The sequence below is a fragment of the Numida meleagris genome, chromosome 2 (genome assembly GCF_002078875.1).
Source record: "Numida meleagris isolate 19003 breed g44 Domestic line chromosome 2, NumMel1.0, whole genome shotgun sequence".
Classification (NCBI taxonomy): Eukaryota; Metazoa; Chordata; class Aves; order Galliformes; family Numididae; genus Numida; species Numida meleagris.
The window spans coordinates 111610-125917 of record NC_034410.1 but is presented as its reverse complement, the minus strand read 5'-3'; the positions used below and the strand labels follow the sequence as shown (position 1 = coordinate 125917).

The following is a 14308-nucleotide window of genomic DNA, read 5'->3' as shown; positions in this document are numbered from 1 at the left end:
TAAGATCATCCAGTCCAACCCCACCCCATCCGACCATGCCCAATGCCCATGTTTCCAAGTGCCACATCTCCACAGTTCTGGAACAGCTCCAGGGACTGTGACTCCACCACCACCCTGAGCAGCCTGTGCCAGTTCTTGACTCTCCCTTCTCATCCTTCTTGTTCCCCCACTGCTGATGGAGCTCTCCTATGTCTCCATTTCTCTGTCCTCTCCTATTTACAGAACTGCAGAATCATAAAGGTTGGAAGAGACCTCTGAGATCCTCAAGTTCAACCCCACCCCAACCCACCATGCCCACTGACCATGTCCCCAGGTGCCACATCTCCACTGTTCCAGAATACCTCCAGGGATGGTGACCCCACCACTCCCTGGGCAGCCTGTGCCAGTGCTTTAACAGTCTTTGGAGAAGGAATTGTTCCTAATATTCAACCTGAACTTCCCCTGGCACAACTTGAGGCCATTAGCTTTCATCCTACCACCAGTTACCTGGGAGAAGTGTTGTAAAGAATAATCCTGTAGATCTTTTAATTAAGCTTGTCTTGTAGAAGTCATGAAGACCATGGTAGAAAACATGGGAACAAAACAACTTTGTAGGTGACTCACTGGTAAAAGAAAAGCATTCAAGCTCATGCATATTCCGAAATCTTCTGTCCATTTGGAGTTTTTCTCATACCTTGTCTGTTGAGGAGAAGCCTTAAGGAGTACTGCTTCTTACGGTGGTTTACTTAAGTGTTCCCTTTGTCCATGTATCTGCTCGTGTCCTTACTTTTGCTCTGCTGGATACTATAAGACATCTTAGTTGTGCCTTTAAGCACAACTGCCACAAAGAATCATAGAATCATAGAATTAGCTAGGTTGGAAAAGACCTACAAGATCATCCAGTCCAACCATCCACCTACCACCAATAACCCCACTAAACCATGGCTCTCAGCGCTATATCTAAATGTTTCTTGAACACCTCCAGGGACGGTGACTCAACCACCTCCCTGGGCAGCCCATTCCAGCACCTGACCACTCTTTCAGAAAAGCAGTATTTCCTAATGTCCAGCCTAAATCTCCCCTGGTGCAACTTGAGGCCATTCCCCCTTGTCCTGTCACTAGTTATAAGAGAGAAGAGGCCGACCCCCAGCTCACTACAGCCTCCCTTCAGGTAGTTACAGAGAGTGATGAGATCTCCCCTGAGCCTCCTCTTCTCCAGACTGAACAATCCCAGCTCCCTCAGCCGCTCCTCATCAGCCCTGTGCTCCAGACCCCTCACCAGCTTTGTCGCCCTCCTCTGTACACGCTCCAGGGCCTCAATGTCTTTTTTGCAGTGAGGGGCCCAAAACTGGACACAGTACTCGAGGTGCGGCCTCACCAGGGCTGAGTACACAGGGACAATGACTTGCCTACTCCTACTGGCAACACTATTTCTGATACAAGCCAGGATGCCACTGGCCTTCTTGGCCACCCGGGCACACTGCTGGCTCATGCTCAGCCGAGCGTCAACCAACACCCCCAGCTCCATTTCCTGTACACAGTCTTCCAGCCACTCTGCCCCAAGCCTGCAGCACTGCCTGGGGTTGTTGTGGCCAAGGTGCAGGACCCGGCACTTGGTCTTGTTGAACCTCCTCCCATTGGCTTCAGCCCAGAGATCCAGCCTGTCCAGATCTCTCTGTAGGGTCCTGCTACCCCCAGGCAGATTGACACTTCCTACCAGCTTGGTGTCGTCTGCAAACTTACTGAGGGTGCTCTCAATACCCTCATCCAGGTCATCAATAAAGATATTGAAGTGGACAGGCCCCAGCACCGACCCCTGGGGAAAGTGTCAACTGCTGCAGTTTAACACAATTCCTCCAAGAAAATGCAAACGACGACAATGAGAAAGGTGAAACTTGAAGTTTTGGATTGCGGATAAACATTTATCTTATTGGAAAATCCCTTTGCATTCTTGAAAAGGTTTTTCTTTTTAAAATCTAAGCTTGCTTCTGTGTCAATATAGACAAAACTATTCTTAATGAGGGACATCACAATACTATGTGGCTTTCCAATCTAACAACAACCCCTTCCCACCCTGGTTGAAACAACAAATAAAGTATCTGATTGAAAATGCCCTTTTTCCTTCTCTGGTTTTATAAACAAAGCTGCTAAGGAGAAACTGCTTCCTTATTTCAGAACTGCTGTCGGGTTTATTATCTTTTAGCCAATGAAAACAAATAAAAGAAGAGTACTAGTATATCCAGAGTGTTCCTAATGGGATGCAGTTTCCTTAGGTTATACAGCAGACTGGTCATACAGACAAGAAGGAGCAATCAGGAGCAATCATCTTCTTTTCACAAGTAAAACTCTCTGTTTCCTTCATGATCTTACTCGTTAAAGAGAAAAACAAAGTAACATCGCATCATAGAACCACCAAGGTTGGAAAAGACCTCCAAGATCATCCCGTCCAACCGTCCACCTACCACTAAAATTTCCCACTAAACCACGTCCCTCAGTACAACACCTAAATGTTTCTTGAACACCTCCCAGGACAGTGACCCCACCACCTCCCTGGGCAGCCCATTCCAGCACCTAACCACTCTTCCAGAGAAGAAATTGTTCCTAATACAACATCAATCTGTCCTATAGGCTTTGGCGTTTGATTTTAAAGATTTAGGTTTCAACAGGTATGTGCTGAACAGATGAATGATTAAAGCACAAACTTTGGTTCTGGTTTAGTTTTCAGCACCCTCTCTGCAACAATGGATCTGGTAAATGTGACACAATTCAAGGCAGTTTCCTCCATAATGAACGTACCCTGGAGCAGGACTGACAGACATAGCAGCATAACGTGTGTCTGTAGTTTGTGTCACACTGTGTTTCCATAACCACACCTCAAATCATGGAGGCACGCTGAAGGAATATTTCACTCCTTTACAAAATTGGCAGCGGCATTCTAAGAAAAAGATAAAAAACTGTGATTTGGGACCTTTGTACTTCAATGGAGCTCCCAATTACCAACAGAAAACTGGGCTTCTTTCAAGTATCTCAGGTATAGCAATAGAATCTCTGGAGCCCCTAAACCACTTATCACTTCTGTGAAAACTTGGCTTACACACGCGTCATTTTCCCAAGCTCTTCAACTTTCCTCTGATTTTTAAAGTGACAGTTTCCTGTCATTCCCAATTACCCTGTTCTACGTATTAACAACAAAAACAAAAAGCAATCTACCTCTGAAAAGTCAAGAACTGAAAACAACAGACACGAGCTTTCATCTTTGAGCTCCCTGGGAACAAACCACGTAGTGATTGTGCAGATCCGCTCATGGGTCTGCCTTCAGATCTCAGACTGCTCCTAGATTTCACCAGTACAAAAGGGACAGATATGCACAAAACCAACTCCAGCAGCTTCATCACCTCCAGTCTGAGTTCTATGCACAGTGACCTGCAGATGGACAAGAAACTTTGTGTGCACATGTCCACCTTGCACAAACTTCCTTAAAAACTCTTAATTGTCCATGATTCCCCAGGTTTTGATCAGGATGATGCAATTCATTTATAGGATGAGAAGTGATGGCCTCAAGTTGCGCCAGGGGAGGCTCAGGTTGGATATTAGGAGCAATTTCTTCTCCCAAAGAGAGGTGAGGCAGCAGAACAGGCTGCCCAGGGAGGTGGTGGGGTCACCATCCCCCGAGGTGTTTATGGAGATGTGACACTTGGGGACATGGTCAGGGAGCATGGTGGGAGTGGGTTGGGGTTGGGTGATCTTACATGATCTTAGTGGTCTTTTCCAGTGATTCTATGGTGCTATGATTTCACACTGAGCTAAGAGGAGTTCAAAGAGAACACAGTGAACATGCATTGATGCAGGCAGACAGTACCTCACATTTCCAGCCAGCCTCAGACTGGTTGGTTTCAGTGCCCATTGCTGCAGAGATGTGAGAGCCCTGGGCTCAAGGTGGGTCCCTCTGCCCTGCGTCTCCAACTGCACTGGGGTTCTGCTCAGAGGAGAGGGAAGCTCAACTTCTTGTTATTATATTATTATTGATGATCAGAGGGCTGGAGAACATCCCCTACAAAGACAGGCTGAGGGAGCTGGGCTTGTTCAGCCTGGAGAAGAGAAGGCTGCGGGGTGACCTCACTGCAGTCTTCCAGTATTCAAAAGGGGATCATAAAAAGGAGGGGAATCAACTTTTTACTCCGGTAGGTAGTGATAGGACAAGGGGGAATGGTTTTAAGCTCAAGGAGGGAAGGTTTAGATTGGATGACAGGGGAAGTTCTTTACAGAGAGAGTGGTGAGGTGCTGGGACAGGCTGCCCAGAGAGGTTGTAGATGCCCCGTCCCTGGAGGTGTTCAGGACCAGGCTGGATGGGACCCTGGGCAACCTGGTCTAGTGCCAGATCTGGAGGTTGGCAGCCCTGCCTGTGGCAGGGGGTTGGAGCTTGATGATCCTTGAGGTCCCTTCCAACCGAAGCCACTCTATGATTCTATTCCACTGACAGGAGGAGGCCCATGAAGCTGTTACAATCTAATCTCTCAGATTAATTTCCCTTGGTGAATTAATTACTAAAAAACCAAAAAAGCGAAGAGAAAATATGAGATGTTGCTATTGTCTTTTCTTTAAAGGTTTTATTTGTACGGGATACTCTGTACAAAACAAAGTTAACTATACATTTTGCACACTGGCAATATTGATGACATTTTACCAAAATAGCACTTCTGCTTAGATTTACAATAGGTGCTGTCCGTTGTAAGCTAAGGCGTCATGTCTCAGCAGAGGGTCTATTTTTCATAGCACAGAAGGGAAGAGAATGATTTTAAGATATACATAGAGGCCCAGTGCCAGTGTCTTGTACTGCACTATTCGCAAACAGTTGCTTTGTTCACCTCAGGAAGTCACGTTCATCGGGCAATGAAAACGAAAACGGGAAACAATGAAAAGGAAAACATAATCAACAAACTAGATGTAGGCTCCTACGACAGGATATGTTTCTGCACAGGTCTGGGCAAAGGTTTTTGCATTGCTGTATAATGTTTTGTATTGGTTTGTCTAATTATTTGATTCCAAAAGATATGTGATGCCGTAAGGCAAATTGCCTCATGCGTTTTGTCATCAAATTAAAATAATTGAGTCTTTTTCTTGATGCAGAAATCGAAAGAGGTTTGGTGGGTTGGTTTTCTGCCAAAGAGGTAGATCTAAACGAGTATTTTCATTGCCCATTCCCTCTTTATTGAAGGATGCCACAGGAAACCTCGAGAGCCAGGCTGGTGGCAGCGGCTTAGCAATGCAGTGCTCCAGCTTGGTGGGACTGCCCTGCAGAGGTGGTGCTTCAATAAGCTGTTATATTTCTTGGCATGGGTGAATCTTGAGTTAGTTTGTCTTAAACAGATGGCTGACAATGGACTTCACAGAAAAAAATGTGTGGAAATAATTACAGATAATGAATAAGAAAGATCTGGCTCAATGGGATTCTGTTGTAACAGAATTTAAGATTCAACAAAAATATTCTCCATAATCAGTAAGACTAGAGCCTTAAAGACTTTGCAGCCTGTTTTAAAAAGAGGATCAGAGTACAGGGCTCCCTCCCACCTTCATTTATCTTTCAAGATAAACCATAAAACACCATCAGTTTCCAAGCCTTATTCATTAATCTTCAACTCTTTCTTAAACCCTGAAAAATTCTTACATCTTGAGGGACGGAGTTCACCCGAGGCAATCCCCTTGGGCTCCATCTATACTCAGTTTATAATCCCCCAGTCAGGAGCACATTTCTTCTTATCCACAAGAAAAGATAAATCACAGCTTACTCTGAAGGAAGCCCAGAGAAACAGCTCAACACTGGAGACGTCCATATTCCAGCCAGATGAAATCAGGGCTGTAACACGGCAGCTCCCTTCCTCCCCAAGAGGAATGGTTCAGAAAGGAGTTTTTTTTGATACGCCTAGTTCCAAAAATCTTCCACTGTTTTTCATCTCTACACTATTTTCTGTCCAAACGCATTCTGAAAAATCTTATGTTCTCGCTGCCCCCTCAGACTATGTTTGCACCATGATGCACATGGCAACTGTAGCTTACAGGAAAATTCAATAAAACAGATGTTTAACACAAGCTGGTGGCCTGGCTGACTCCATGCCCAGCCACCACTGCGTTCATGGTTTTCCAAGCTGTGCAAAACTGGGATCTTTGAATGTTTGGGATCCAGGAAATGGAGCTCTTGAAGGTTAGACAAGGTGTGCATCATAAAGGCAGCCTTATGTCCACCAGCAGCTGGCAGTACAAACATCCCCCGACGTAGACTGAAATGGAGTTGGCAATTTCATGTAATGTACCTAGAGGGAATCAGGAATGGGCTCAGATCTGATGCTCTCCATGACACCAAGGCTGAATGGGAGATACTCATCTCACCAAGTTCACAGAAAGAAGTTTGCCTATCTGACCTCAAACAAACAAATTACATCGTATTGCATCCCATAAAATGAAAATGATTGCAGCTCTGAGATGCTTTACCGCGTGTAGACAGTTTGATGTGCACAAGAAGCAAAGCGGGGCCTGAAGTTTATCCACACACTACCTAATGTTTTCTGGTAGCATGTACGGCTCATGCACAGGCTGCTCTCCAAATTTAGCTCATGTGCTAGTGCCCTGAAATTTGTATCTGCAGAGACAGCTCGGTATCTTTCAGCTACACGGAGTAGAACGTTGAATTTCTGATGGAAATTGATTTCGAAAATAGCAAGTGGTTTATCTGGGCTCAGAGAGGTTTGCATACTGACCAGTAAGAGGGTGCTACAAAAAAGTCAGAAATTAAGTCTGTTAAACTCCCATGAGATATGCACTCCCAAAAGACAAAAATAATTCTAGAAACACCATTTCCCTGCAGCTTGTCCATTAGCAATAAATATTTTCCAAAGCATTTTTTCCAATTTTCAGTTCAGTAACTCGTTCCAGTTTTGGTAAATTTTTGCCAAAATATGTCACTTAAAGAAATCATTTCAGAATACAATCTGCTGTTTTCGTACCTCGTGGTACATCTCCACCATACACCATTTTCTCAGGCTCACTTTATTTAATCATGAATAACAGTACCTATCACAAACAGGTACCCTTTACATTTCCAGTCTAACATCACTTCTGTTTTCTTGCAAACCACAGAACTTATCGACCACTTTGATGTAAATAAACCCTAGTAAGTAAACCCTAGCCCATGTGGTTACCAGTAGGTTCAGTCTCAGACTTAGACTTAGTAATACACGGTAATGAAGTGAATATTTATTCCTTAGATGATGTTTCATACTGGCACTGGATGTGTTGCAGGTGAAGAATGAGGCAGTACAGGAAGGCGAGAACAGGGATAGAAATAGCAGCTCGGCTCCTTTCGTCAGATTTTTGGGAACAATTGCAGGATACAGAGTTGATCCAGAAAGGGACCTCGAGGGGACATTGACAATTCCACCACTTCACCCATAACCATCACTTGGCACTGGAGACCCAGTCTACACTTCGAAACTGTACATTAAAGGCAGCAACAAAGGATTTATCTAAGTGTTGTTTGCATTATAAGCAAAATACCCGAAGCATGAGGTGAACGAGGTGACACTCCTCCAGCCTGCACACAGCCATGTCATTCTTCCTCACCATACATGGCATAGAACTCCTGTCCTATTTCCTCTATTGGTGGGAATAGGAATGTGCTAATTCTGTCGTTTCCTTCTTTTTTCTGTACAAATAAAGTGCAGGTCGGGTCAGTCACAAGATTGGTTCTGTGCCATTCCAGTCAATAACAGCTCCTTGCCACCTAGAAATAAAAGCAACCATTTTACATCTGTGAGTTTATCGGGTTGTTGGAAAGGCCAACTCACTGCTCCCAACAACCCCAACCACCCCTAGAGATTGTAGGATGGACTCACTTGGGGTAACTTATCACATCTTCTCCAATGAAAAGGAAGTGAAATGAAGTGTTTGTGCTCCTAGGGGCCCATGTTTAGATCTCAGTGTCCTTATGCTTCACACAGTTTCTTCCAGGCAATAAAGAGTTGTCAGCAGCACTTGACTCAGAACAAGAACATTGGTTCTGTAAAGACTACGGGCAGTCTCCAAGATGGCTAAGAGAATTACCCGTATGTAACTTGAATGAGACCAAATATCTTCATTTAGCAGCTATCCTTGCTCTTGTCCTTGGTTCCTTTATAATATTCAGTGGCTCACCCTAAAGGTAATCTTTTGCTTTTTCTATGGGGAGGCTTTACTTTTTTTTCTGTCCTACCCTTTCTTCAGAATAACATTAAAGATATATACTGAAAAAAAAGAAGTGCATATGCACAAAGATCTTCCATCTTTTAAATCCCTGGCTGTGTATTGGCTGCTATTGCTCAGCTGCCCACTCCAGGAACATCAAACCTGCCCTTGTCACCAGTTGGCTCTCCAATGACCTCACCAGGCTGAACTGGTCAACTCTCCCTACTGCCAGAGTCATTCAGTAGGTGCATGGCATCCTCGTCCATGGCATTTTTCTTATTTGCAAATTCATGGCTGAGATCTTTTAAGAACGGAACTACTGTCAAATACATAGATCTGTTGGGGACAACGTTGACTTGCCAGACTGCAAGCCACATTCTTTCTATCACAGAGGAAAGGATATTTCAGCACGAGTATGACAGCTCAGTCCTTTCGCTGAGCAAGTCACTTACGTGCAAAACAAAAACAAAACCTGAATCCCTGCAGTATTCAGCACAAGGTCTGAAGGGAAGCGATCACCTGTGGGACTTTTTTCAGTCCACAACCATTCCCAATGAAAGTGCAAGTGAGCAAGGGCGGAAAACTGAGGCCACATGACACAAATTAAATCTGCTCTGAGGTTACACCGTACTCAGTGAAAATATTAATGCTCAGATGCCATTTTTAAGTTTATGGCCTAAAATATGACAAATCACTATGTAGTGTGGAACTGGCTTTTTTTGAAACAGGCTTTCAATAAAGAGCTTAACCAGCACAGGGTATTCTGAAGCAGGACTCTGTGAAACTTTCCCAACACGCACTAACAGTGACTCTTTGGTTGGGAATCTGCAGGTTAAAGCGATCCCTGCTGGGGACTATTTGCTCTAGTCATGCAAAGGGTTACCTGCTTTAAACTCAAACCCTCCTTTTCTGACATTCTGTAAAACAGGGACTAAAAGCACAGGCCTCCTCCCACAGAACCAAAACAACTGTTCTCCTCTGATAATAATAATAATGGAAAAACCTAAATATGGGGACTATCTATTACAGGTGCAGATCTTTCCATTGGGAGACAGTAAGAGAACAAACAGCAGACAGATGGTCGGCATAGGACTCAATGCCCTGCAGGGTGCTGGTGTTCAGGTACGGGGCAGCCCACTGGTAAGACATCCCATGGATTGAAACAGCACTGAGTCATGCGAAAGAAAAGAAAAACCCCTAATCAAAATTTGGAAACAATGGTTGATACCGGTTCTGATCGGTCAGGCTATTAAACTGTCCACACTGAGAAATTACTCTACCTTTTTGATGAGAAAGGTCTGATAATGAGCTTTATTGCTGTAAGTGCTTGGTAAAAAGGAGCAGTGGCTCTGTTTGTTTGTTTGCTTGCTTGCTTGTTTGTTTGGCTTGCTTTAATAACAATTATTTTATTGGTGTTTTCCATAGTGGCATGATAGTAAACATTTATTTTTGTCTCTCTCAATTTGTCAAGCACTCGTTAGTTTGTTTTGTTTTTACTTTTCTCCATATACTGTTTCAGAGTGGGAGAAAAATTTCTTCAAACAAAAAGGAAAAACATGGCATGAAAGACCTTTAGCAGCAAGGCCATGCTTGAATAAATACGTTCAAAGCAATTGGAGAATACAGAAAACAAGGAGAGAGACTGATCGGGGTAAATCAGACCATCCTAGGAATGGTACAAACAAAATTAATTGACACTGGAATTTGGTGGTAACTTACTTCCCAACAGATTAAAGTAAGGAATTTAGAATAAACAAACATCATCATTACCAAAGCTGTGTGTAACTTTGATGCAATGCCAGGAATGGAAGACATTCTAAGTGTAACTTTAAATAGTTGGATGTAGTATTCACCCCACATTGTGAGTTTCTGAGGCTATAGATTATCTTTGTTTGCAGTCATGCTTATGTTTCCCTTGAACAGAGGAATCCATGCAACCTGTACGTGCAGGGAGCCTGAACCAATGATGCTGTCATGCTAAAGGATGCCTTGTTTATTTTCTGTACCTCCATAAAGCCAGCCCTGCAGGAACACGCTGTTTGGCAGCCACTGTCCTTATTTGTTTTGCCCTTTTTTTTTTCTTAGCAGAAAAAAATGTGGCAGAGAAAGGAGGGAAATGACAAGGGAAATCTGAAGCTGCTAGGCTGTTATGGGCTTTGACAATGAGGCTTTTAATTCTCGCTCCAGAGATACTCAGATAGCAGCTTTCAAAGCCCTGTTGAAGGAGTTGATATAAAGCTGATACTTTCAGCTAGGGGAAGTTCCTGATTTTGCTTCACTTATAACTCGGTAAACTGAAAATGTTCTCAGTAACTTCAGTACGATTTGGATAAATCCTTTAAAAGTCCATCATTTAATATCATATGGATCTCAAAAAGACCATGAAAATCATAACATGACAGTAACTGACCTTGTATTTAAGGACAAAATAGGACCTAAGAAAGACTGGAAATGTGCTCTGGTTTGTGATCTGGAGAATATCTGTGCGTCCATGGACAAACAGTTTGAGAGAACTAAGACCACTGAGTGCAGCTTCATGGATCAAAGGTGGAACCCAAGTGCCTCCGTGCTTTGATATTTTTCAGAAAAAAACTGATGAAGATGGAAGAGAATTTCTTCATTTCTCATTACACCTCTACAATAGGAACCAATGACTTTTGGGAATCCATATTTTAATGTTCTGAAATCAAGTTGAGCTCTTGAACTAACTTTGGTTCAGTCAGTTTCTGGTGACATAATGATGGTTCCTCTAAGAGTGAAATGAACGCCTTGGACAGTATGATGTTAACTACAATGAAGGGTGATCTTTTCTAACTCTTTACCAGTAATTTTGCAAGAGTAACTGCCTCAATATTAACTTTTTAACCATGCTCCAACCTTACATATGTTATTTATATAATTCAGTGAAAATATTGGTATGATAAACGCCATTTTCACTTACTTTGTCCTAATGCAGTGCTCAAGTGGAGGAGTAAGATCATTTTCTTTATCTTCAGTGCACATCTGAGTCGTGTCTAAAAAGATATATCAATATAATTAGTGGCTGACGTATATGTCTATTAATTTCTACACTGCAGTGGCTTCAAGGAACTCCACCCATGGATGTGACAGCATAGACAAGAGTCCCTACTACTCACACTGTAAACCTCATAGCGTTTCAACTCCTGGTCTATTGCCTACTCATGTGATGGCAGCCTAAAGGCTGAAAGGAGGTGACTACATGCAAGTTTGCTGTTGGGAACTATCCCTAGGTTGGGCCCAATGCTAGCTGATCTAGGCCAGAAACTTGCCTAGAATTGTGCTGTCTACTTAAAGAGTAAGGATAATTGTGGGACAGCATTCAGACCATGACCTGACCCAGGCTACCTGATCAATATAGAGATGGTCTCAAGGAAAACTAGAATGCCAGAAGATGAAAGGATATGCTGGAGGGCTTTTGTGAGGATTCTATTTTGCAGTCAATGAATTGATTATTAACAAAGCAGTTTTCTTTAATCACACACTAAGGACAGTAATAGTCCTACACGTGAATAGCAAATCCCAAGTCCAGCCCAGAGTAAATTAAAATTCCTTCATCCCTGAAAGGAAGACTGTCTCTTTACTGTGGAAAGAGTGCACAGATGGGAGAAGACGGTGTCGTGTGAGATGTAAGAGAGCTACCCCAGTCTCTAAGCATTCCTTTGGGATGGAGAGGCAATTGCATTGTTCCGGGGAAAACAGAGAGGTCAGTGTCTCAGAGCCTGGATCTGTCAACAGTGAAAGTAGTTGCTGAATTTCCCAGGGAGAAAACATCCTGCAGCCAGCTTGGATGTCAGTCTGCTCAGCTGTTTCCTGTTTTGGAGTAAAACATCTTAAACTGGAGCTGGTTTTTGGTGGTTTTCTTTCAGCCCACGGGAATGTTGTGAGCAACTGATGGTACCAAGCCAGGGTGCAGGATATGGATCTGACGCAGTGAGACTGATGTAGACAGGATGGGAGGCAAATGCTCCTATATTCACATCTCAGTTATATCTGACTTCCTCCTGTCAGTACAAATACCTGCAGAAAGCTCTGAGTGACCGCAGGGGCAGAGTAACAGAAAATAGACAAAATTTAAAATTAATTACATGAAGTAGTGACAGTTGTATCCAGGAATCTCAGGAACTGAAGGGACACACTGGAATCTTTCAAGATTCAATGGGCCTCTTTTATCCTAATATTGAAGAGTTTATAAGAGTTTGTTAGAGGTCTCCAGTAGCAGAATGTCTTCCTCTCAGGTGTTCAAGAACCATTTAGATGTTGTTCTAAGGGGCATGGTTTAGTAGGGAAACATTGGTGGTAGGTGGACAGTTGGACTGGATGATCTTGGAGGTCTTTTCCAACCTTGGTGATTCTATGATCCTATGAATAGCGTTCGGACACTCTGGGAATTCCTGATGCTGACATTTAGGATCTTAGGATCTCTTAGTAAGAAGCAACATTCACTGACCTAATCACAACATCAGCAGACAACAGGCATCCGGCACCACTGCCTTTCATAGTCATTGCCAACTTGCTGGGTTTTGTCAGTTTTAGACTTGAGTTCTTCCAACCAGATTTTGAACGGATGTTTTTCACAGAAAGGAATATGAAAGTATCACTAAAAGTATACCTTACCAAATCAGGCAGAGGACAGTTAGCTAAGTTATTTAACTAACGACTGCATTAAAGTGTTTCACATAACTCATTTGGAGCACAGAGCCTTGATGTTACACTTTTCCATCTTGGAGTCACCAACAGCAAGAAGGACCTGAGTATGATCTCTTCTGTTTACACTTATACCTAAGCTAAGGATGGTGAGAAACTGAGTGTCAGACGAGTTACAAACTTGCTACTCGAGAGATAGGGTGAAGATGGGTTCAGAAAAGTGGAACTGGACAGACAAGACATAATCTCATTATCTAAATGGCCACCTTAGGAAGTGATGTTTTATTAATTGCTTTTCCAGAAGTCTTTCGCATGTTGGAACAATCTTGTCTTAACTTTGGGACAAAATTGTTCCGAAAGAAAGTGTCATCATCAACAAACCAGACTTGCCCAGAAGCTGTCTCCAGTATCTGGAGATCTGCTGATTTCACAGATTGCACTTCCTTCTATGGGTCTGTGAGAATTTCTGGAGAAGCCTTGTTATATTTTATTAGCAAATATTCAGCTCTGTTTTTGAAATACCTTCAAAAGGATATTGAGTTCAAGGGATGAACCAATGAGATATAAAAAAAAATCATTAAAACAGATTGTACAAAGATTCAATATATATTCACTTGGAGACAATACATTGTAAATGTTGACATATTATTACCACATTATTGCTGCATTAACAATATATATTAGAAAACAGTAGTATTTCTCCAAGCAGAACAACAGGCTCTCTCATACAAGTGCTCTGCGTGACCTGCAGCAACAATCTCCACTGAGTCCCTAAAAAGCCGACAAAAGCACATGAGCAATTAACTTAGATCCATTGGCTTGTTTTCCCTCTCTGACTATCAGAAAATTCTACCAAATTGAAAGAAGAACTGAAGAACCTTTATTTAGGACTGAGTGTTGAACTCACTAGTAGCTGCAGCCTGCTTTTAGGAAGGAACTTCATAGTTCTCGTCTATATTTTGGCAAGCGGTAATCAGTATGAAGAGCAGAGCAAAGTCTTAATCCCATATAATACTGATGGTGATTTAATGCAAAACAGTAATTGCTGTTACCCCAAAAATGTAATTCTGCTCCTACTTTCTGGCTTTTAAGCAATTCTTGCCCAGTATAATTTCCTCAAGATTTCATGAAATGTGATCTTGATTGTAATCTTCATAAAAAAAGATCTACATTTCAAGGAATTCCCCTTATTGCTAGTGAGAAGCAAACAACCTCCCAAACTTACATCTGTGGACTTCAGCAGCATCCAGGACTTCAGGCTATATCTCAGCGTAATGCTGCCTTATCATCACAGCTCGTTGATATTTCCACGATGGAAATACCAGTCATACTTACCATCGTGGTATTTCTACCTGGTACTGCATGCATAGCTTAGATTTATGTTCAGTGTCACCTTTAAGATGTAAAGCAATTCTAGTTTTTCTCCAGACCAAGCGCAGGATTACTGCAC

General features: G+C 42.7%; 1 protein-coding gene across 1 annotated transcript in view; it reads right to left on the bottom strand.

The window, feature by feature from the left end:
- The window catches only part of MINDY4 (MINDY lysine 48 deubiquitinase 4), a 75779-nt gene continuing 66035 nt past the window's right edge, over positions 4565–14308 (bottom strand). The window contains exons 17-18 of the mRNA XM_021386942.1: positions 11135–11207; positions 4565–7753 (exon numbers count right to left, since the gene is read on the bottom strand). Coding sequence (XP_021242617.1) covers positions 7705–7753; positions 11135–11207 — 122 coding nt within the window. The 3' untranslated portion in view covers positions 4565–7704. The remainder of the gene's footprint in view (positions 7754–11134; positions 11208–14308) is intronic.